Source organism: Schistocerca piceifrons, chromosome 8 (genome assembly GCF_021461385.2).
Source record: "Schistocerca piceifrons isolate TAMUIC-IGC-003096 chromosome 8, iqSchPice1.1, whole genome shotgun sequence".
In the NCBI taxonomy this organism is placed as follows: domain Eukaryota; kingdom Metazoa; phylum Arthropoda; class Insecta; order Orthoptera; family Acrididae; genus Schistocerca; species Schistocerca piceifrons.
The window spans coordinates 226,096,260-226,122,112 of record NC_060145.1 but is presented as its reverse complement, the minus strand read 5'-3'; the positions used below and the strand labels follow the sequence as shown (position 1 = coordinate 226,122,112).

Genomic DNA, 25,853 nt, shown 5'->3' with positions numbered 1-25,853 from the left:
ATCTTAGCATGAAACAGTTTTGCAAAAATCCACTTAAAAATTAGTACATTTGAGCAAACCTTTTCATAAACTCACCTGGACTGATGTTTTAAAAAGGTTACAAGCTGAGGTATAGTGGGACGTAGCCTATTTTCCAGGTGACAATAGACCTGTTTTTGAAATGTGTGTATCAAGAAGATGAGAGTTCTGAAAAACAGGAAAATACAACTATAGTAGATACACATGTTTGGAAAGAAGTAGAAAACAAAATTGGCACTGTAATAATCCCAACATGAAGGAACATAGTGACCACAATGATGGTAACAATTATCATCAGAAGGAACATAATGGAGTAAACGGTAATAATTTTCATTCTGAATAGCAATATGGTAATAGCTGCAACAAAAACGTTTTGTAGAACCAAAATGCTTTCGACCATACATAGAGAACTATGTATTTACAGTTTTTCATAAAATTTTGGGCTAACAACCTAAATGTGGTAACTTCCTTTTTGCATGTATGACGTTACATTTCAAGTTATATTTTTTATCATCTTTGATAAGAAGTAATTAGTTTTTTATAGTGTCATTTGCCAATGTTTAGAGTAATGTTTTAACCAGCTAATCATTTGAAAAGTTGAAGATTTAAATATAAGTCTCAGTCTATTCCTGAACATTTATTCAGTTCTTGTTTGTAGAATATAATGAATTAGTACTTGTGCCATTTCCATGTTATTTTTGGTCATGATGTTTGAGTGAAAAGACGCTGGAATCGGAAGTGACCATTAGAATACTTATTTTTGCTATCTACAATTGTTTGTCACCCAATGAAACTTGTTTTGGGAGGGTGTGTGGAAAGTAACACACCATTTCTCACAAAATAATTGCAATTTCTTTTTTCTGTATGTAATTTACTTGTATGTAGTAGGATAGATTTTATGCTTAATATTATTTTTTGTGTATGTATTGAACTTTCAGGTTACCCCGTTCAATCAGTAAACTTTATCTAGACGTGAAAGAAGAATGTAAATATAACAGCGACAAATAGTTAAGGAACAGCACTTTAAAGCAAATTTCAGTGTTGTTGACATTTTTTGCATAATCTATGGAAAATATATTTTATATAAATAACTAAATATTCGAGTTTTCAAGAAAGCACGTAAGAAAGAGCTAGTTGTCTCATTCTGTAACATAATTTGAGATATCTGAAAAGTAATTTTTCATATCCTATTGTAATCTATTATGTAACATGTAAACTAACAAATGTAAAAAGTTTGTAACACTCGGAGACTAAATGACAAAAGAGTGATAAAATTGATAACCTTGCACATGAAATGTAAGTAGGGGGTGTGTTGGCTTTGGTGGGTACACCACGTGGTGACTGGTGTCTTTCCAAGCTGGGTTTAACCATTCTTAACTTCTGGTAGACTCAGAGTCTTTCCTGTCAGGGTTCTGTTTCCACTGCGTTCTTCAATTTGTTTTACTCTTTTCAATCTGGGGTGTATCCTATTTTATGTCACCACAACTTCTGTGAGGTGGTAGACGGATCTGCACTTCATGCACTGGCCATTTTGTACATAAAAAATTATTGCGAAGAAGGGCCAGAAATAATTTTTGTGGTTGCTAATTTTTTTATGCTGAGCGTTAAATGTTCTGTACGAAAGTTAAATTTGGAAGTAAGAAGGTCCTGGTACCCTTTCTAGATGATAAATTACAGACAACTGTGGAGTTTGGTAAAATGAATATGCACTGAGTAACAACACCGAAGAAAGTAAAGTGAAGTTAGCTTCAGTGAAAGCCTGACATACCTGACGATGATGTAAGGCTCTATAGAGGATGTGTAGGTATTAGTGAAAAATGTAAAGTGTAAAAGACATTGTAAAATGTTGTTACCAAAACATTTCATTAGTGTTCTGAGCAAAAGCTGTAAGCTCCTAACTAAGTTCATTAGTTTTTTTCCATGGTCCACAGTATTTTGCTCTATTTTCTTTAGAGCACTTCAAATAACTCTGTGTGTTCTAACATGGTTCATTTTGGTCATATAGCATTACCAATCAATGATATTTCAATTACTGAGGACAGATTTACAAGCACTGGTACATAAGGAAGTGTAAAAGAAATTTTTTGGGTAGTGCTTATTAACAGACAAAATGCTTACAGACATTTTCATGAAATACAAGTTATAATGTCATGCCAATGTGATAAAATCACTGTTATATCTAACATCTTCTCCATATCCCATACATGTTACATGATATTTGCTAAAAGTTTGAGAGCTACACAATAGGTAAAAGATCAGACTTTCAAACTGCTTTGAAATTTAGTGAGAAAAGAACTTTTTAAAGCGAAATTTTGCTATGGCCTCTCTTGAATGAAGTAATGACACTAAGGTACTCAAATTTTTCTATTTCATGTAATGAGGAATATATGGACATTGATTTTGTAAGTAGGCTGTTTAGGTTTTTTTATTGGTAACGCCACCTCTGTATGAAAATCACTGGCTGTGCTGTGTGCAGTCTGTGGCTGCTTTGCATTGTTGTAATACTCGCCATTGTAGTGTTAGGCAGCTGGCTGTGAACAGCGCGTAGCGTTGCGCAGTTGGAGGTGAGCCGCCAGCAGTGGTGGATGTGGGGAGAGAGATGGCGGAGATTTGTAATTTGTCATGAACTGCTATATTTATATATGATGATATCAAGGTAAATACATTGTTTGTTCTCTACTAATATCTTTCATTTGCTAACTATCCCTATCAGTAGTTAGTGCCTTCCATAGTTTGAATCTTTTATTTAGCTGGCAGTAGTGGCGCTCGCTGTATTGCAGTAGCTTGAGTAGCGAAGATTTTTGTGAGGTAAGTGATTTGTGAAAGGTATAGGTTAATGTTAGTCAGGGCCCATTCTTTCGTACGGATTTTTTGAAAGTCAGATTGCGTTGCGCTAAAAACATTGTGTGTCAGTTTAAGCACAGTCATGTAGAATTGTTCTAAGGGGACGTTTCATATGTCGACCCTTAGCCTAGGATACCTCACTGGAACCTTCTGATTTTTTCTTGTAGTTTGTGTAATTAGTGTAGCTATTGTTTATTGCTAGCGCGTAATTATAGAGAGAATTTCCTTTGTAGTTGTAGTTTTTCATTGTTGTACAGTAAAACAGTTGTGGCATGCATGTAGATTTGCACCAAGTATTTCGCAGCTGCCCTGGCAATTAAGTAGACATTATTTCCATTGCTAAGTTATTTTATTTTGCTCTTCAAATTGCGCTTTTCTGTGTTATTGTGTGAAATACTGTGACAATAATGGCGTGTGAAAAACGTAATACTATGCTCCAAAATAAACTGAGAAATGACAGTGAAGACGAAAGCAGTGTGTTAGCGCAGCAGAGTAATGAATTAACTAATGTTCAAAGTAGTAATTTGGTAATTGCGCATAGGGAAATGGAGCGGGCGGCAAACAATGGTGTAGACAGTGAAACAGGTAGTGAACAGGGAAGCGTTATCGATCGATTGGTCGGCAACAGCTCGCCTCAGGAATCGGGAATGACAGAACACAATATTGCAAATACTGCAGACTCAGGTTTTGGGTTCCCACCGTTTTCTCAAATGAGTCAAGACACATTTTCCACTTGTCAAAATGTGAATGTTGCCGGTGCAACTTCACTGCCGAAAAGCACTGAGGGACATGTTTCAGACACCAGTGCATTGTTATTACAATTAATGCAACAAATCGGACAAAAGCTTGAAAAGTTAGACACAATGGAACAACATCAGAGACAAACACAGCAACAGTTAGACACAATGGAACAAAATCAGAGACAAACACAGCAAAAGCTTCAAAAGTTAGACACAATGAAACAAAATCAGAGACAAACACAGCAAAAGCTTCAAAAGTTAGACACAGTGGAACAAAATCTTAAAAAGTTAGACTCATTGGAACAAACACTTGAACAAACACGTGAAGATTTAACTACTGAGTTACATAACATTGAATCGAAATGTCAAAAAGTCTGTAATGACGTAAAAACACAAATTTGTGAGCATTTTCAACCTATTTTTTCGCGGCATGAAAATGCATTACAGAATCACGAAGCAGCCATAAAAGAACTGCAAATTATTGTTCATGAAAATCATGAGACCTTGCAAGCTAAATTTGACTCAGTTGCATCTACCGATTCGGTTACGCAACTTGCAAAAACTCAGGAAAACTTTAAGGACACAGTAGATACTCTGAAACTTGGTTCAGATAAACACACTGAAGAAATAAGGACACTATCGGAGAAAGTAGCCGAACTTTCGGATCAGGTCACTAACTTATCTACAAAGGTAGATGATGATCTGAATGACACAAGACCCGTAGCCTTCACTGACACAGACGAGTATGAACAAATAAGAAAATTCAAACAAAGTCAGAATCAAATTAATACACAACACCAAAGAGAAATCCGGGAAGTACAAGATCAGCTGACACAGGTAATACAAGAATTACGTATTTCAGAGGACACTGGCGCTCCAACATGGGAAGAGGGACTTAGAAACACGGAAAAGCCGCAAAATAATAACACAGGGCATTTCGGAAGTTATGAAAGAAATTGGCAATGTGCACCGAATTTTGAGATGGAACGGCCGACACAACCTAACAATGACCGATATGCGACTCGCCGACATGATGATTTTGACTATAAGCTGTTCATTACTACACGTAAATTCAAAACATTTAAGAATTCTGGCAACGACATTCATCCACAAGCATGGCTCCATCAATTCTAATGACTAACTGCTTATAGGACATTAATTTCATGAATAGCTTCTCCTAGATAAAATACAAATTGGATTATTGAGCTGAAAGAAGAAACGCATTTTATGCTGAAAAGTAGTGCACTTCGAATTAACAGGTAATGAAATGTGTACGCAATATGTATGTACTCTAGCTGTACTTCCCAAAACATTCAGTCATCATACCATGCGACATAAGACATACTGTCAAAACGAACTGCAACAAATACTTAAATAACTACATAGCATTTCTTAACTAACAGTAAATATATAAACTTCATCATCATTCTCATCTGCAAAGGAAAACTTAAAAGTGGTCCGTTAAGTGGCCATATAAAATTCAACACTATCATCACCTGCAAAAAAAACTTCATTATTCATATTAGCATATTCTTCATCACTATTCATCATCATTCATTATCATCTGCAAAAAGGCGCTTCATTATTCATATTACCATTTACTTCAACAACTATTCATGGTATAGAGTTTCTTATTTCTAGCATATTTCATCACTAAAACTAAGATGTGTAGTTCTGTCTGACAGCCTGCATCAATCGCCTCGTATTCTGAAAGAATAATAATTAGTTAAGACTGCTATCATAGGATGTGTATAGTATATTCTTGTTAATGTTTGTTAATTTTGATCCATTTACTCTTTGTGATGAGGTATTCCATCTTCTTTCGTTCATTCCGAAGGTGAAATTCCCATTTCATAGTAATCCACTGTGGTTTGTTTAATTTATTTCTTTTACACGTTATTACTTTCTGAAAATGATGAATAAGGATTAAAATCTTGCATTTAAATCATATACCCATTAAATAAAAACTGGTTTCTAGTGATATAATTAAGCATACAGCATAGCATGACAGAAAACGTATTATGTCAAAAACATAGACAGTGTTCAGGTGCAAAATGTACACAGAGTATTATAATGTAGTAGCAAAAAAAATCTAAAATAGTCACGATGTTGAGATATCATAAGGCAAAATGTCAGAGTCAACTGGTGTTTGTTACATCTTAAACTTTTCATAGTGCATACAAACAAAACAGGAAAACAATCATACATACACGAAAAATGGAAAATGTGCACGGTCTGATATATAACGTCAAGAAAAGCGACCCGCTAACCTTACCTTGCCGAGCACTTGCCAAGAAAAATATGATAAACATCAGTAAGTAGTCACATTGATAGAATTGCATAAGTGGTCATAAAATGTGTAAGTTTATCTGGAAAAATGTCGTCGGTCTGATGAGTAACGACAAGAAAAGCGACCTGCTAACCTTACCTTGCCGGGCACTTGCCAAGAAAACAATATAATAACCATCAGTATATAGTCACAGAAATATAATTGCATCATTGGTCATATAAAAATCAGGAAATGGCATTACAGTGTGATAAATCATAAAGTATATTCATTTAATAAGGGGTTTAATGTTGGAGACATGTTGATTGCCTTTACTTTTTCTGGTTCTCAAAGTTTCGACGTGTACTACATTGGGGTGAGGAATGCTGCGAATTCGGTAGGACCTGCGTATAGAAGCTCAAATTTACTACATCTACTCTTTCCTCTGTTAGATAAATATTGTGTGTGTACTAATATCTTCTGTCCAATGTGAAAGTCACGGCGTGTACAATCCTGTATTTGCTGTCTTCTCCGGCGCTCTGCGGCACGTTTGATGTTGTTCAGCGCAATGTCAATTATTTCACGGTGTCGTAGTCGACGAGATGTAGGATACGATACTAATTCTTTAATTTTGTTAGGTGGTTCAACATTTTTCAGTGTAACAGTCGGATATAGCGTAGTAGATTCATTTGGTATGGAATTAATTACATCCTGGAATGGGAGTATGTGTGTGTCCCAATCAATATGTCTTTTATGGCAGTATATTCTACACAGTTCACCAATCTCTTTCATTAGTCGTTCACAAGGGTTCGAAGAAGCATGGTACCTGGATATATAGATCGGAGAAATGTTTCTAGCTCGTAACATACGTGTCCATATAGCAGATCGAAACTGTGATCCATTGTCGGAAATTACTTTCATTACATGTCCTACATGAAATAGAAATTGTTTTATAAATGCTTTCGAAACAGATTTAGCTGTAGCTTTGCGTAACGGAGTGAAGGTAACAAATTTTGAAGTGAGTTCAACAGCGACAAAGATGTAGCAAAAACCTCTATTAGTTCTGGGAATCGGACCAAAAATGTCTACAGCGGCCATGTGTCTCAATTTAACATGTACAATGGGATGTAACGGAGGAATATGTGAAGTAGTGTCTGACTTAGCTTTCTGGCAGATTTTACATGACGCTAAAACTCGTCGAATACGTTTCTCCATGTTGGCAAAATAACAGTTCTGTCTCAGTATAAGAAAACATTTTCTGGCTCCGTAATGTGCGTAACTTAAATGAGTATACCAGATTAATTTGTTAACAAGCTCGTCAGGAATCCATAGTAACCAATTGTTGCTGTCAGGGTGAGACCGGCGAAACAGAATATTATTGCGTAGAGTGTAATGGTTTCTAATGGTAACATTATTCCTATCTTGCCAAAGGTGTTTAATTTCTTTCCACACGTTGTCTTTACTCTGCTCTGGCGCTATGTCTCGTAATGACATGAAATGAAATTTTCAACTGCAACTTGTTGAATGTACATGACGCTGAAATTTGCTTTGCAGAAGTTGGTTGTGATGTCTTGCTGATTGTTGCTGAGAGAACGGGATAGTGCATCTGCTACAATATTTTGTGTGCCGGGAACGTGAAAAATTGTAAAATTAAATTCCTGTAAATAAAGTTTCCTGTCGTGTGTAAATTTTGCGGAAAGTAAAAACTGTATAGCTCTATGATCCGTGTAAATGGTCGTGTGTCTTCCATAAAGAAAGTGCCGAAATTTCGTAAATGCCCGTACAACACATAATGTTTCAAGTTCTGTAACAGAATAATTGCGTTCAGCAGGTGACAGAATGCGACTCGCAAAGGCGATGTTTTTAATTACTGTAGTGCCATCTTCTTCAATTTCCTGAAAAATGTGTACGCCTAAAGCGGTGTTAGAACTGTCGGTGGCAATGGAAAAATTTCTAGTAAGATCTGGGTGTGATAAAAGTGGTGCATTCAACAAAGCTTGTTTCAGGTTCACAAATTCAGAATGTGCTTGGCTATCCCAGGACCAAATTGTGTTTTTACCTGTCAATTGACATAATCTAGGAGTGTCTAAAGCAGAGTAATGAATAAATTTATGGAAAAAGTTAATTAAACCCAAAAAGCTGCGTAGTTGTTTCTTCATCGTAGGTATCGTAATGTCACGTAAATTTTGATGTTTTTCCGGGTAAGGCGCAATGCCTTCTGCTGAAATTACATATCCAAGAAATTTTATAGAAGTTTTGCCAAAGTGCGATTTACTGAGATTAACTGTGAGTCATTGTGCACGAAAAGTTCGTAACAGTTGTTCAAGAATAAGACTGTGTTCAGACCAATTAGCTTCTGCAATAAGAATGTCGTCTACGTACGTTGTGATTCTGTCTTTAAGTTCTGTCGGGAGTACAGTATTCAATTCGCGAATAAATGCTGCTGAAGAAATAGTTAAACCGAACGATAATTTACAAAATTGATAACAGTCACCAAAACAGAGAGAAGCCGTGTACTTTCTGCAGTTCGGATGGAGCTGAATTTGCCAAAATCCCGATTTCAAATCTAATGTGGAATAAATACCAGTACCATGAAATTTCTGTAGAAGTTCATCTAGTGTCCGTGGGCGATCTGTTTCATTAATAATAATGTCGTTGATGTGACGCGAATCATGTACGAGACGAAGTGAACCATCCTTTTTCTTAACATTATGGAGCGGGTTTATGTACGGATTAATTGCCGGTTCAATAATTCCTTTGTCAAGCATAGCTTGCAATTCTTTCTTAGATGTTCAGACGTGTGTGAAATCTTATGGGACTTAACTGCTAAGGTCATCAGTCCCTACGTTTACACACTACTTACCCTAAATTATCCTAAGGACAAACACACACAACCATGCCCGAGGGAGGACTCGAACCTCCGCTGGGATCAGCCGCACAGTCCATGACTGCAGCGCCCTAGACCGCTCGGCTAATCGCGCGGCAATTCTTTCCTAACTTGTCCTCTGCGAATATAAGGAATGGGATAATGTTTGGCTTCACATGTGTCGTGCTGTTTAACTTGAAATTCATACATAAAACCGGACATAGTACCGGGGACGTTGTCAAGAACTGGAGCTTGCTGTGAAAGAATTTTGCGTAGCTCTGAACATTCGTCGTCTGTATTTGCACTGCTCTGTTTAATTTTATCAGTAATCATCTGTATAACGTCATAGTCGGCTTCGTCTGGTGTGTTGTAGTTGTGAACCTACGTATCTGGGAACAATGTGGAATGACAGTCTATGTTATGTGATGCGGAAATGACCTCTGTACGATTAATTGTTTCTTCTTCTGCAGATAAAGAGTGCTGAAATTCTAAAGCCAGTTGTACATTTTCATCCTTTAACATTAAATAGGAGTTTTGATAGTCAATAACTGCGTCGTGTTGCACCAGAAAATTCGTACCTAAAATAACGTCTGTTGTCAATAAGGGAACAATCCAAAAATTTGAGTGAAATGTATGACCTGCAATACAAAATGATAAATGTGTCTGTAATTTTCTATCTACTCCTTTTATTTTAGTTTTGCCTAATGGTAACGTAGGATAGGTATTCTCTTTGTTACATTCGTTGAAGGTTTCTTCATTTATGACTGACATAGGTGATCCAGAATCGATTACTGCTGAAAATTTGGATGATCCAATCTTTACTTCAATGGAAAATGGAAATGTCGTGTGGCTAGGGCCTCCCGTCGGGTAGACCGTTCGCCTGGTGCAGGTCTTTCGATTTGACGCCACTTCGGCGACCTGCGTGTCGATGGGGATGAAATGATGATGATTAGGACAACACAACACCCAGTCCCTGAGCGGAGAAAATTTCCGACCCAGCCGGGAATCGAAACCGGGCCCTTAGGATTGACAGTCTGTCACGCTGACCACTCAGCTACCGGGGCGGACTTTACTTCAATGAAAGGGTGTGAAATGGTTTTTTGAATAACTGGTCTTTCCTGCAAAAGAGTGTCTCGGATGTCGTCAAAAGTAATTACATTTTCGTCAACAAGATTCTGCGTGTCAAAAGTATTGCTTGCGTTACTGGAAGATGCAACCTGTACTGTATCTAGTCAAATTCTGTCTGACGTACTATTATTTGCGGGAGGATGCTGTGGCATTTCGACTATTTGTACTGTTCGGTTATTTCGTCCTGACGTATTACGTTCGGGATGATATCTACTGTCTGGTTCATTCATGATAATCTGTTGTTGCGGATGATTTTGCTGCGGGTAAGACCGACTGTTATTAAACGTACACTGAAAACTGTGCTCATTATTTTTACGTGTGTCATGATAGTCATTGCTATATGGCGCATTGCAATAGGAATTGAAATGATGTGTTTTCTGTACGTAGTGATTTCCTTGTTGTGGTGCGTTACTATTTGGTGCAGCCGACGCTATACGTGTAGGCGGCGAAAGATTAAAGCTTGGTTGACCTTGCAGACTACATTGTTGGTTAGGAATGCTAACTGGCTGGCTTTGATGCTGTTGCGGTGAAAAACGTCTATTGTTACCAAAATGTGGTTCCTGTTGCTGATAATTTTGACGATACTGATACTAAAAATTTTTTTCTGTTATTAAAATTCTGGTGGTTGTCGCTCCTGAAGCGTCCATTAGCTTTGCTATTGACATAGCGTGGCTGATCGTAATTGCTGTATGCTTGTTGACCTTGGTTTTTATGAAAAGTTTTTGGTTATGAAGGAATAGTCTGATTGCTGAACTTCCAAAAGCTGTAACAGATCTCTGAATGCCGAAATATTTTCTTTCTGCTGACCTGTTAAAAGTGATACTCTTAATGAGCGTGGTAATATAGAAATACATAATTGGATAAGTGCAGAATCACTATATGGCTCACTTGAGTACTGGTTTTGTTGGACCATGTGTTCAAAAAATTGCGTGTCAGTGGAAGAATTTGAGTTCTCATAATTCGGTAAACAAATTAATTGATCCTTGATTCTACGCTGTGTCGTCTTCGACCAATACACTGACAGAAAAGCATTCTGAAATTCTTCTACTGAATAGCATTGTCTGGCGATCGGTCTCATACGAGTTGCCGGTTCGCCTTCCAAAAAACTGCAAATAAATTCAAGTTTGTGTGTTACGGGCCAAGTCGGTGGAAAAGCAAAGCTAAATAGTTGTATCCAATCCAAGGGGTGGATCTGTGTTCTGTCATTTTTAAATACTTTAAATTTTCTCACAGATAGAAAATGCTTGTAATCAAATGTATCCTCTCTGTATGTCTGAACAGGTTCAGGATTGTATGAGAATCTATTTGTCTGTGACTGTTCAGAATGTAACTCACGTATTCTCTGTAAATTACTTAAATGACACTGGCTGTGTGAGTCTGACAAATGTTCGCAAAGTGGCGTATGCGGTGACTTGTTAGTGACTGAAACATTTTTCATCTCTGTCACTTCTTGCTGTAAATTTGACAATTTTCTACTTAATGTGTTATTGGACGAATCTATCTCACTGATCGTCTGCTGTAAATTTTGGAATTCAGGTGTTTGATTAAACGAAACTGGTGAAGTATCGTCCGATTTGGTGTCATTATTGCTTTCGATAACGTCAATACGACTGGCCAATTCATCATATTTTTCAGTCAGTGCTTTTACCTGATCATCGTTTTTAGTATCTCAAGCATTAATTTGTTCTTGTATCTTACGTGTGGTTTTGTTTAACATTTTAACGTCTGCTTTGAAGGCATCGGGATCCTGAATTAGTTCTAATTGTTCAAGTCTGTCGGTCACTGTCTGTGTGTGTGTGTGTGTCTGTTTTTGCTTTAAGATCGGAGATTTCATCATGCAATTCGGTGTTCAACTGTTTGATAGTATTAATTTCGTCTGATACTGTAGCAATATTGTTGTCTACGTATGTTTTTGCTTTCGTAAACAATTTACGTTTATCTTCCTGTCTCTGTGCAGTAATTGTTTCCATGACTTGTCGCTTTACTTTATTCTGTTCCTGTATAAATTTACGGTAAGGCGTTTCACTGTTTTGTAGGTGGTGATCAAAACGTTCGTCAATTTGGCTGTTCTGTTGGTCAAATTTCGCGTCTACTTTCGCATCCAGTGTGCGTGAAAGTTCTGCTGACATTAATTTAAACTCGTCGCGTAACTGTGTTGCGTTTTCAGAGCATTGTTTAGCGGCTGCATTAATTTCGTCTTTAAGTAATTTAGTTGTAACTGCATGTGTATTATTTAATTCTTGTGCCACAGATCTAATTTCTTCACTACTTTTCCTAGCACAAGCCTTAATTTCCTCACATAATTGTTCTTTAATATCATGACATTGCACGGCAACGGCTGTAATCTGTCCACTAAGCTCTTTGAAGTTGTTGTCTTGTTTTTCATTCGACTGTTTGGAATTGTTGTGTAGTTTTTCATTAATTTCATTAATTTGTTGTTTGAGATTTTCACTAAGTTGTTTGTGATTGTTGTCTTCTTCTTTTTTCGACTGTTTGAAATTTTCATTAAGTTGTAGCGTTAATGCTATAACTCGATCCGTGCCAAAATTAGCTACTGTATTCTCTGTGCTGTGTCATGCTGTATCTGCTTTTGTCGCGTTTTGTGTAACCATTTTTTCATTCTCTGATTCTTGGAAAGGTTTGCTAATCAGATGTGCACTATTGGTCACTAAATCGGAATCAAACAAAACTGACATATTTTGAGTACATTGTTCACCTTCGTTAGAAATAATTATCTGTTCACTGTGTAAATTTTGCAAATCAGGTGCGTTAAATTGGGCAGCGTTCATTGTAACAGAACGTGACGCGTCATCAATTGTCGTTAAATTAACCAAGGACGCAATTGAATTTGTTTACTCCTCATTAGCATTAGAATCATTACTAGTGGTCGGTATGCACTGATTGTCTGTAAATGGAGGCTTATCATTAAGACACTGAGTGTCGCTAGTATTATCGGTCAAATTATTCGAATGGGCTATCTCACTCATTGCACATCGCGATATACTGTTAACAGTTTTTCGCGGAATTTTTCACAAATCAAAATTAAGCACAGAAATGAAACAAAGACAAAGCAAAAATGGAACAAACAAGTACAACAAAGAGCAATAAATTGCCAATGATCTGTGAAAGAAAGAGTGACAAATTAGTAAATGCGTTGCGCCAGATGGAAACTACATTTAAGTAAATAAGAGCAGATATATAAGTACTTCTCAGAAATTCCCAAAGAAATGCGATCCTGGCCGGTTGTCGCCAAGTGTAACCTCCCCACACGAAATTATTAAATAAATTAAACATGAATAGTGAATGTGATTGTAATTTAGTATAACCTCTCTACAGAAATTCATTCACATTTAACCTCCACACAAAATTTATTTCCATTTAATGGATCCACAAAAATCTTTTCTCATTTAATGTATGCGCAAAACAGAAAAGTTCCTAAACCCCGAAATAAAAAAAATAAGTTCAGTAACCTGCTAAATTTTAGGACGACAGCAGTGCTGCGTCATGGCCCTGTAAGATCACTCTGAATAAAAAAAGCAAAAATTCTTACCTCAATAAAAGCGGCGAATATATCTGCTCTTACTTAACATTTTTCCGGCATAGCTCCGGGCAATGCTGGCCTATGCATTTGTGATTTGTGAAAGGAAGCAACTGATTTTTCTTTTGCAACAATCGGAATGATCGTGGATTGGAGAAATTTGTAAATTCGTCAAAATTGAAAAGAATGCTTTTAAAAAAATTACTTTATATTACAAAAATTATTATTAGGACATTTTTAAAACATTTGAATGACAGTTCAGATGCATTACTAGATATGCGCGAGGCTGCCTTTTACCTTATACAATAATACTCAGGCTCCAGACTCCCGACCAGAGCAGACTGCAGACAATCGCAGACTAGACTAGACTAGCAACAACTTACTGCTACATCTACACAGTTCGTACTCAGTCAACACTGCTCTCTGGTCAGAGATTCTCTTATACCTTGCATATCGCAGGCAGCGCGTACCTCTTACACCATGTCAAATGAGTCGAGGGTCGACACCAAACTCATGACAATGAAAAGTCCTCTCTGCATTTGGCTAACACATGGAAATTATTACACGTAGACTGAATATTCCTGAAAGAGTTCCCAACTGTAAAAGGCAATTAAGAATCATATAAATGGTCAGGAATGGGACGTAGAAAACATTTATGGAGTCAGTGAGTAGTAATAATGGATGGAGTAAGCGCCAACGACTTGGACACAGCAGTTAATGAAGGAACAGTGGGTGAAGTATCAACAACCGATAGATGAGTAGCATAAGTAGCAGTCTTACAAATGTCACACACACACACACACAAAAATATATATATATATATATATATATATATATATATATATATATATATATATATATATGTTTCATTTAGTAATGTTCACCACAGCACAGCAGAGTCTGTCTTTATGTCAGTTAGCAATGTTGTGGATAGTAGCTGTCCCTGCGAGAGTTGGGCGAAGGGGACAGTGATGCAATAACTAGTCAGTTAGAAGCTGATTTAGCAGTTAGGCCAAATGGCCATTGATTCATTAGATGACAGAACAAGTCCAAGCTAAGCACCCTAGGTAATGCATTTTATATAGATTAGGACAAGTGCCAGATGGCTCGTCTCTCCACAATGGGAACCCATTTGTAATGATATGGAATCACAGTAAAGAAATTACAACAGTAAAATGTTGGTTCAAGGAGTAGTTCAGGGATGTACAGGGTGTGAAAGGTGTAAATGCAGATATTTTTCTATGTGGTACCTTTATATGTACACACATCAATCTATTGGTTTTTTCTTGGGCATAATTATTAGTCTACAATCGACTTAAATACTGTTGCAATATTGTTCAGTACACCGTCCTCAGTCGCCAGTAGACATGTCTGCACTCACACCCAATTACCTTGTATATCAGATGGTCAAACACTCACATATAAACATGACTAACGAAACTTTTTTTAAGGAGTGCGTTATCATCTTGCTACTTTCGCATGTCTCCTTCATTATCCTTCTGCGTGTATTAATTTCGTCTGTAGGGCACGACAATGTGTTACCTTACAGCAATTACAGTATTCAGTAACTGTCTTCTGCCAATGTAACTATCACTAATCAAGCTACAAACGATCATCCGTAGTATCTGAAATTAAAGTAAATCTCATCTGGAGTATCTGTTAGTGTTTGGGACACTATCTGTATGAGGTAATTCATTCTACAGTAAATGTACTGTAGTCTGACAGCACAGCAAAAGCTAGCGTTTTTGTTGGCTCACTCTGAAAGTGGCCGAAAGGTATACGATCGAAATATCAGGACAATAAATACATTTTATTTGTCTGCACGCCCCAGATTTAATGTATCATCCGTTGTGCTGCGAAAACACGATGCGTACATTAGTTTATTTTACTTCACTCTCTTATCACTATACTGTTAATATCGCTGTAGTCACTGCAATCTAATAGTACCATACGTATCAGTAGGAACTGCACAGAATATGACTCGGATGATCTGGAGAGCACTGAAACCATAACGATTTATCATAATGAAATATTCTGAGAGCAGCAAGATTTCCTTTTTGCTTTATTTTTTTTCTCTTATCGACAAGGACTCATTACTGTGGTATACAGCAAATTGTATCTCCCTGATCTCCTCATATTGTAAGAAATATGTGGCTTTCTTTTTCTTTTAGCAGGCGTTTCCTCAGCACAGGTGTCGTATCCTGATCGATGCCTGGAGTTATCAAATCAGATACGTCGTCCTGATTTTTCCTTAGGTTTGTATATTAGGACTGTATTTACTGAAAAGTGCTTGATCATTATAGCAATAGTCTATAGCAATGTAGTTTGAAATGTTTTCATGAGGTCTCTTAGTTACATTTTGGTCGGTCACTTTCACATGAATAACGGGTCGTGGAGGTCGTTAGGTCGTTGCTTCACACAACACTTCTAGGAACTTAATGATAAACATCAAAACGGCTTCCCTCCCCACACTAGCATAAATCTCCACACACACACACACACACACACACACAAACACACACACACACACACACACACACACACACACACACACTCACCCAAACTCACTCAGTACAGTTGTATTTATCTCCAGCCTCTACTGTGATGGAGTGTGGGTATCAAAATCATTTCAATTACATTCACCTTTCAGAAGTTGGATTTTGTGTCAGAAGTTGAACAGTACGACAACAGAAAGGTATTGCTGTACTGCAAATATATGTAGATATAAAGCAGACTGTTAACGACTAAATATTGTATAAGAATTAAGCAGTTACTTTTTAAGTAATATAATTCACCAGTGTATAGTGAACAGCATAAAGTAAATTTACTATCCTTAGAATGTAGGCTAACTACCTGACATATTAATCAAGCAGAATATTAATGCTGCTGAAAGGAGACAAACGAATAATCTCCTACATCTAAAAGGAAGAACCTGGAGTACACATGTTTGTGTTAAGAAGGGTCTGAGACAGTGTTGTAGTTTATTACCGCTATTGTTAACTAGTACGTGGGAAAAACCATGAAGGACCTGAAAGAATCTTTAGGAGAAGTAATATACCTTCAAGCCGAAAAGATACCAATATTACTTTCCGCTAGTGTTATAGCCCTTCTGGCTAAATATAAGGAAGACTCAAAAGTCCTGTTAACATGATATGGGTGCACACTTAGTCAGCAAGAGGGTTTAGGGATAAACAAAACAAAAGTGAATCTGATGAACGATGGTTGAATGGAGAATAACTATTCCTTTCACATCAAATTAGGAATAACATAGTGGTGCATAAGTGCTAGAAGGCTCCCGTGTAGGAAGTACAGGGTTATTACAAATGATTGAAGCGATTTCACAGCTCTACAATAACTTTATTATTTGAGATATTTTTCCAATGCTTTGCACATACATACAAAAATTCAAAAAGTTTTTTTAGGCATTCACATATGTTCGATATGTGCCCATTTAGTGATTCGATAGACATCAAGCCGATAATCAAGTTCCTCCCACACTCAGCGCAGCATGTCCCCATCAATGAGTTCGAAAGCATCGTTGATGCGAACTCGCAGTTCTGGCACGTTTCTTGGTAGAGGAGGTTTAAACACTGAATCTTTCACATAAACCCACAGAAAGAAATCGCATGGGGTAAAGTCGGGAGAGCGTGGAGGCCATGACATGAATTGCTGATCATGATCTCCACCACGACCGATCCATCGGTTTTCCAATCTCCTGTTTAAGAAATGCCGAACATCATGATGGAAGTGCGGTGGAGCACCATCCTGTTGAAAGATGAAGTCAGTGCTGTCGGTCCCCAGTTGTGGCATCAGCCAATTTTCCAGCATGTTCAGATACACGTGTACTGTAACGTTTTTTTCGCAGCAGAAAAAGGGGCCGTAAACTTTAAACCGTGATATTGCACAAAACGCGTTAACATTTGGTGAATTGCGAATTTGCTGCATGAATGCGTGAGGATTCTCTACCGCCCAGATTGTGTCTGTTCACTTCACAATTAAGAGAAAATGTTGCCTCATCACTGAAAACAAGTTTCGCACTGAACGCATCCTCTTCCATGAGCTGTTGCAACCGCGCCGAAAATTCAAATCGATTGACTTTGACATCGGGTGTCAGGGCTTGTAGCAATTGTAAACGGTAAGGCTTCTGCTTCAGCCTTTTCCGTATGATTCCAAACCGTCGGCTGTGGTACGTTTAGCTCCCTGCTTGCTTTATTCGTCGCCTTCCGCTGGCTACGCGTGAAACTTGCCCGTACGCGTTCAACCGTTTCTTCGCTCACTGTAGGCCGACCCGTTGATTTCCCCTTACAGAGGCATCCAGAAGCTTTAAACTGCGCATACCATCGCCGAATGGAGTTAGCAGTTGGTGGATCTTTGTTGAACTTCGTCCTGAAGGGTCGTTGCGCTGTTATGACTAACTGATGTGAGTGCATTTCAAGCACGACATACGCTTTTTCGGCTCCTATCGCCATTTTGTCTCACTGCGCTCTCGATCGCTCTGGCGGCAGAAACCCGAAGTGCGGCTTCAGCCGAACAAAACTTAATGAGTTTTTCTACGTATCTGTAGTATGTCGTGACAACATGTCAATTAATGGAGTTACAGTGAATTTATGAAATCGCTTCAATCATTTGTAATAGCACTGTAAGGTAGCAAAGGGCAGCCAAAGTAACTAATACATTAAATGAACATTAGCCCAAACTGAGAAAGCTTTCTTCAATAACATATCTGCACTTGCATTAAACACTGATTTGGGAGAGAAGAAGAAATTCCTGAAAGCACAAAAATGAAGCACAGCACTTAATTGTAACTCAAACACGGGTTCACTGGGAGCCTGGAGTCGAAGAAACCTGAAACATTTGAATGCTCATGTTATCAGTGATAGTAATATAGTGGAGAGACATAGTACAAGCTGAAGAAATACTGAACATAATAAGTGATAAAGAGGGCTTCGGAAGTTACCTGAGGAATGAACAGATTTTTTAAGATATAATCTATTTCATCCATGACTAGCTAAATTGGCACCAAAGGGGTTTGTAGAGGGCAAAAAATAGCAGAGAGAGACAAAGTTTGGAATATGTAAAATCGGATTCTGGAAGATGAGCAAGGTAGGTACACTGGTATGAAACGTTTATACAAGATAAAATAAGGAGAGACAGACACAAAAGAACGAGTCGAAGAGAGAGACGATAGAAAGATAAGTACATGGTAATGTTCATGTATTTCAATAAGTAAACGAACACTACAAGTGGGATGCATGTACTAGTTATTCAGTCTTCTAACGTGGCCATGACTATCATAAACGTGTGTCTGTGTCGCAACATTTGACGACAAGCTTGAAAATTATTCCAATGATTGATGTTTTATTGGATTTCGTCTTCCACGATGATAGACTGCCAACACCTAGCAAAGTGCTTAGCAGCATTCATTCGTAGAACGCCCTATAGGTTTTCATACTTTAACGTGAAAAACCAATTGTCATCACACGTTACAGACACCAACGTTGTATTGGGTGGTACAAAACATTAGGGGAAAAGGATGTTTTTCAGTGGAGAGCTATTAAAATATTTGCTTATGTGATTACAGATCCTAGGCCACACCAATAAAATATTTTCGTTCTGTTTGGTAGGTGATCTCATCAGATACTATACCTTGTTTGTTGGCGATGCAGTAACTACCAGGTAAGCTTTTCCTACATACATTGTAAATGACTAGTATAATAATGTTCCTTACTAAAATACTAGTGTTTCACTGACTGCATCTGCCACTATATATTAGAATGGCAACGAACATTTGCTATGCAATAGACACCAACGGAAACCACAACATCGGAATCAGCAACAGCATCTACGGAGTCGTCTTCAGATACAGAGGCCACAACGTCTGAGGGCAGTGGGTCGGCACGCATCAACGCACGACCACATCTATACAGCGCTAGCGAGAAGGCTTTACTCTACAGTGCAGGGTCTCGCATCAATGCACGACGGCACCTATCCAGCGCCAGCGCGCGACCTTCACTCTACGCTTGGGGTTACAGTCGCCAAAACAGCTAAGACAATCCCTGAAGATAGCTTCTGTGGCATATCATTATTACTTACTTGATTCTTATTATAACTGCACCGTATGTTAAAAGTCATTTCTATAAATTTATTAATATTTAGTGTTGCAAAACGAAACAGAATAAAAACCCTTTTTACATTCACAAATCCCATGCACGTTCCCACTCTAGAATCTTTAGGAACGGATATGAAATATTTTATACGCCATAAGTAGGAAAAAAACTAGGATAGGATTCCGGGGATACGATACTGGGTGCATAAGTTTGTAGCATTTTTGTTTTGAATGGTAGCTAGCAGAGAAAATGATGACAGATCCCTGAAAGTGGGGGACGAAGTCTTAGAAAGGGTAAAAACTTTAAATATCTTGGTTCTATACTCAATCAAAGGAACGGGATGGACCAGGAAATTACCGCACGGAATACAATCAGGAAACAGGTAAATATATGCTCTGGTAAAGCTATTAAAGTCCCGGCTTCTATCGAAATTTTCAAAGACCAATATTTATAAGACAATAATACAACCTTTAGTCTTATGTGGAGCAGAGACCTGGACCATCACGCAAAAGATGGAGAGAAAAATTCTGACGTTTGAGAACGCCATCCTCAGACAGATTTTTGGACCAGTGAATGAAGGAAATGAATGGAGGAATGGAAAGAATTACAAATCGCAGGAGCTATACAAGTCGATGGACATCGTGGCAGTGGACAAAGAAAGAAGACTGAAGTGGTATGAACACGTAATGCGTCGAGAAGGGATGATCATCAGGCAGGTAGAGGAGGAAGACATTAGAGGCAAAAGACCACGGGGAAGACCACGACTCCGATGCACTGATCAGGTCAGAAAGGATGTGAGTAAGCTGGGGCTGTCTGAAGAAGAATACGGTGACCGAGGACGCTGGAGGAGGCTCATTGGTGAGGCCAAAGACCGACTGCGGTTTGTGTGGCCAATGCAGTAAGTAAGTAAGTAAATAAGTATGGTGGTATTCTGGTTGCTATTTGTTGTCGATCGTAATTCTTTATTTGTAGTTAACTGTTGCTATTTGAGTTTACATACTATCAGTTTGAGATAGTGAGTGGAGATGTGGATCCTAGAAAATGGAGTGCGAAGAGGAGAAATCGGAATATTATCACCATACTCCTCTGTTTGTGTAAAAGAAACGGGTAGCAGCAGCAGTGGTAGCCAAAAAATCTGGGTAATGCCATTGGACACGCACATCTCTGCTTGCTCGTCATCAATTGGCTCTTGAACCACACCAACCATTCCTATCATGCGTTTTTACTGGCGACGGAAAATGTTGTCTTTATGCTACCATAAGGAAAAGAAAGGAAAAGTCAAGCCCCAAAGAAGCTGCAACTTCACGTACGCTAATCGGCAGAAGATAAAGTTGTGCTTCTGGTGGAACGGCGACGGTGCGGTGCATTAAAAATTGCGAACCCGAGGTGTAACCGTCACTGCCGATATTTACTGTCAACAACTGAGACGCCTTGCAGACGCAATCCAATAATAACAACCTTGAAGATTACTCGGAGTGACACTACTCCACGATGACGTCCGCCCACACTATCCTAGACTGCCAAAAAACACTATTCATGACTTTGGTTGGGAGGTTATTGCGCTTCAACCTTATTCACCCGATCTCCGTCCTCAAATTTTCAACTTTTCCGCTCTCTGTAGGAACAACCTTCAAGGAACTTCCTTTCCGGATGAGAACGCGCTCCCAGCATTGCTCGATGAATTCTTCGCCTGAAAAACCACGTGATTTCTACACTCGTGTAATCGAAAAGTTACTCCACGGCTGGCAGACTGTTGCTAATAGTGAATCTCTTGTGGTTACTAAACTCATCGAAGAACGATACGGGCTTATGCACCAGCCTAATACAAATAAAAAAAATGTCTTGTGACGAGGGCCTCCCGTCGGGTAGATCGCTCGCCTGGTACAAGTCTTTCGATTTCACGCCACTTCGGCGACTTGCGCGTCGATGGGGATGAAATGATGGTGAGTGGGACAACACAACACTCAGTCCCCAAGCAGAGAAATCTCCGACCCAGCCGGGAAGGAGTTAGCGCTATAATGGAACCACTATCATTAAAGAAATATATGAGTTTACTAGAAATATGTGTTCAAAAGTTGAAATAATTGTGAAATGTAATCGGACTTAACTGCTTAGGTAATCTGTCATTAAGCTTACACACTACTTAACATAAATTATCCTAAGGACAAACACACATACCCATGCCCGACGGAGGACTCGAACGTCCGCCGGGACCATCCACACAGTCCATTACTTCAGCGCCAGAGACCGCTCGGCTAATCCCGCGCGGCTCGAAATATGTGTATAGAGCAGTTCCGTGAAGGTAACCATGTAATTCAGTGATAAGCATCATATACATCCTTGTAACACTATTTAAGATCGATAGTAAGTAAACGTCACTTCAGTCGCTGTGCGCTATGGTACATCGCCAAGAAAACGAAGTATCTGACGACACCTCAGAGACGGTGGAACCAGCAACTATTGACTGTTAGTGAGGTTTATTCTTACATAAGATTTTACTGTAGCTCGTTATACGACATTTATTTACTTATTTATTTATTTAATCGAATTTTATTAGGGCCATGAGACCCTCTTTCACATAGGACTAGAGATTCATCTAAATTATTTTAGAAACAAAAAATTTAATAAGACAACGCGTATAAAAATTATCTACGTGTCTGAAGTGATAGTCTGAGTAAGCTATCGCGACTATGAACTAACAAAGATAATGCCGGTAGTACTTATACTACTGTAGCTGCTTTCAATGATAGTGATAATAGTAATATCGAAAACAATGACAATAATAAAGACAATAATAACAATAATGACAGTAGCAGGTATAACAAGAATTGACTTGTGGGTAGAACATGCGTTTTCTAATGTAGAGACTTCTGGGGAAAAGGAAACGGCTAAGAATACTGGGATATGTGGAGAGTGACGTACAACGACAACAAGTACGTGCAGGGACAATGGCGGCCCTCATTGTTGATTTAGTAGATTCGTCAGTAATTCTCTTCTGAAGCTGGAGACATTATTCACTTCTCGAATCTAATGCAGAAGGTTATTCCAGAGTCGGGTTTCTGCCACTGAGGAGGACTTCGAGAAAGTGGCCGAACTATGGAGTGGGACGGAAAGAATTTTGCTCTGATGAAAGCGTGAGTTTCTGCTTCGCTGATCAGACAAGAGCTAAGGTCGAGGAGAGATTTCAGATACAGTGTTCGTTGATAAGACAGTAGAGAAGACACAGGGCATTGAAATCTCTGTGATAGTCGCCAACCATCCAGGATATCTGTGTGTGGTGAAATGTGATCAAATACACCGAAAATAAATAGAACTCAGACATTTGTAACCGGTTCCAGGCACCATGAGCTTTCCGGAGAAATGCTTGCAGAATACATCGCTGTAATCAGTAACTGGAATTATGTGTGTTTCTACAAGTTTCTGTTTAATGTCAAGAGGGACAACTTTTTATATTTTTGTTGGGTATGAGGAGACGCTGATGCCTTCTTCCACACTGCAGCTACGTGCTCAGTCTAATTTCGATTTTCAGCTGTTATTAGTCCTAGACTCTTTAATGAAGAACACATGTTCATGTTTGCCCCGTTTAGGATTAAAGAAGGTATTGATTTCCGACATTTTGAGCTAATGAGCCTAGAATTACCAACCAGTACCGCATGAGTTTTGTATGGGTTGAGATTTAGCTCTGTTCCTGCACCCATTTTGACAGCGCACACAGGTCGGTAATGTGATTCTCGATTGGTGGCTTCAGGTTTATTGGTTTTGCATTTAAATACAATTGGAGCTCATCAAGTTACATATATTATGTGTGGTATCCCGCCCACTCGTCTTATATTGGCTGCCTAGGAAGCTGTTTTCTCGGATCGCTAGACAACAGTTCTAGCAAATCTTATTAATGGTGTTTATTGCAGTAAGTTAAATTGACAATACTTAACTTTGCGTATCCACAAAGGTAGGCCGCAAGCAAATGATGGCTTGCAGATAATCAATGCCCTTCGGTATATACAATTTCAATGCAAGCAAAAGAATTCAGTTCATAAGTCACTGCTGTAGGGTTAGTAAGATAATTGCCTCGTCTTACTAACATGCTAATTGCCTCGTCTGCATCCATGGCAAGCTCCAGCTCATGTGTTTCCTATATTAAGACAGGTTGGTATTCGGCCAGTAGGTTGTGTAAAGATAGATTATTTGTTAGCTCGGTTTGGTCTACATATTCCAAGGCATTGGACAATGCGCTAAGAATGCGAGTTGGTCAACAGTGATTTTAGTGCCAATTAATTGACAGTGAATTTAGGGTAACTTTATGGCCCTGAATTCGAATGTGTCACTCGTTTTTCAGGATTGGCTCTATTTATTGTGGTAACGTATCATAGGTAGATAAACAAACAAACCAAAATTCAAAATAGTAATTAAGATACATTCTCTACACAGTCAAATGAAAATGACAAAAACATGTGAAAAGGAATACAAAAATGCAATTTCGTAGTTGATTCAGCATGTAATACAAGAAGAAAGAAAAAAATTGACTGTTAAAAACATTGCAATTGGCATATGGAAAAAACTCTGCCTGTGTGATTTCTCTTGTGTTTATCGTCAGGCCAGTCAGGCTCAAGATTCCAACAGTAGTCTGCCATCATGTGCATGTCCCATCTACCATCATATCGTTGTTCCATCACCTGAAAATCGATTTAATATGACAACTTGTTCCTCGCTGTGGTCACCAAGATTGTCCGGAAATCTATCAAGATGGCTGTGGAGGTAGTGAATCTTAATGCTCAAATCAGCCCTTAAGCTCTTGAAGTTTCTGTGCATGATTTGCTCCAGTTCCTCATAATTATGTGCGTTGTGGTTACCTAAGGCATTCTTCACTATAGAGACAAAACTGTTCCAGGCAGATGCTTCAGTGCAATTCATAACTTTAATGAATTCCAAATCATGTATAAGCTTTCGAATTAGGTGTCCATTTAACGGATTTAAAAATTATTTTCCTTTCCCCTGTATACTATTCTTCTCAGCAACCTCGATGCATTAACTGTTAAACTGATAGTGCGAGAATTCTCGCACCTGTGGCCCCCGCAGTGTTGAGAATTGTGAGGAAGATACCCCTCCGAAAGTGCGATGGTATATCGCTAGTCTCACACATTCTACGCATCAGTCTGAGTAGTCCCCCTGTTTTCATTTACCCCAACGATCCTAGAAACTCGGTGCAATGTCCTCCATCTCGTATGACTTATCTGATCTGAAGCCTTCAGAGCTCTTCCAAATCTTGAATCCAACACAATGTTTCCCATTCCATCCCAATCGACACTAGTTTCCTCTTCCGTCACGTCATCGGACACGTCTTACTCCACAAAGAGGCCCTCACTGCTCTCTTCGCACCCATCCTCCTTCTTCTCTGCCACTGCCATCAAATATACCAGCTTTTAATTTTTCATTACTAAGTCCAGGGAATGATTTGCATATATATTTGAAACAGTCACTTCATTCGATCAAGCTTGATATGAAGCGGTGGAAGTATGATCTCGTCCCTGTCAATTAACGGTTCTTTAAGGATATTAGTTGCTCCTACAGTAAAGCTCTGTCTTGATGACCACGAAACTTTTCCCAGTGAACATGCTTTGCTCTGCTGGCCCATATTCAAATAAAGCAAAGGAATGTTGTGTATCCACTTTGCTGTCCAAGAAAAAAGTTGACCGTTTTTAAATGAACACAGATAGGCCATTGGTGTTGACTATAATGAAATTTCTAGAGAATCATCTGGATGCTTTCGTATTCTTCATGACGTTTCGTCGAGTGGCTAATTGGAATGGATGCATATCAGTTGCCATTATGCAGTAACATACATTTTAGGCTTCTGGTTGAGCTATTGATAAAAATCCTCCAGTCCTAAGGTTGATATTTTGGTAGTCCAACTTTTAGTAACATACCAGGTATGTCACTGCAGTAAACAGGTGCATCAGCACGACTGAAGTATGGAAATAGATCTTCTTCTCTTGTCTGGTAAGCTGTGATTTTAGTTATGGTTGTAGTCAATTCTTCTCATTTAGTTTAGATGCCTAGAGTTCAAAGACTGTTTAAAAAGACTGAGGTCTCTTATCAAATCGTTAAGCTGTTCTGTACTGAAGAGCTGATGTCTTGTGGAACTTCTTCGTATTCAGATTCACTGCTGCTAATGTTAAAGTTCAGCAAATCATCGTCATCTGAAGGACGTAGTTGTTGCAGAGTGGTGCACACTGGGACAAGAATGTCATCGCCATGTGGCTTAGGTCGCCTTGCTGATTCTAAATGTGGATATTTCCACTAATGCTTCTGAACATTTTACACTGACAATGCAAAAATTAACAATTAT

At 38.5% G+C, this 25,853-nt stretch overlaps 1 protein-coding gene across 1 annotated transcript in view; it reads left to right on the top strand.

The window, feature by feature from the left end:
- The window catches only part of LOC124711724, a 183,778-nt gene extending 164,274 nt beyond the window's left edge, over positions 1-19,504 (top strand). Inside the window, exon 4 of the mRNA XM_047241933.1 lies at positions 19,203-19,504. Within this exon, the coding sequence (XP_047097889.1) occupies positions 19,203-19,448 (246 nt within the window). The 3' untranslated portion in view covers positions 19,449-19,504. The remainder of the gene's footprint in view (positions 1-19,202) is intronic.
- Positions 19,505-25,853: the final 6,349 nt, after the last annotated feature.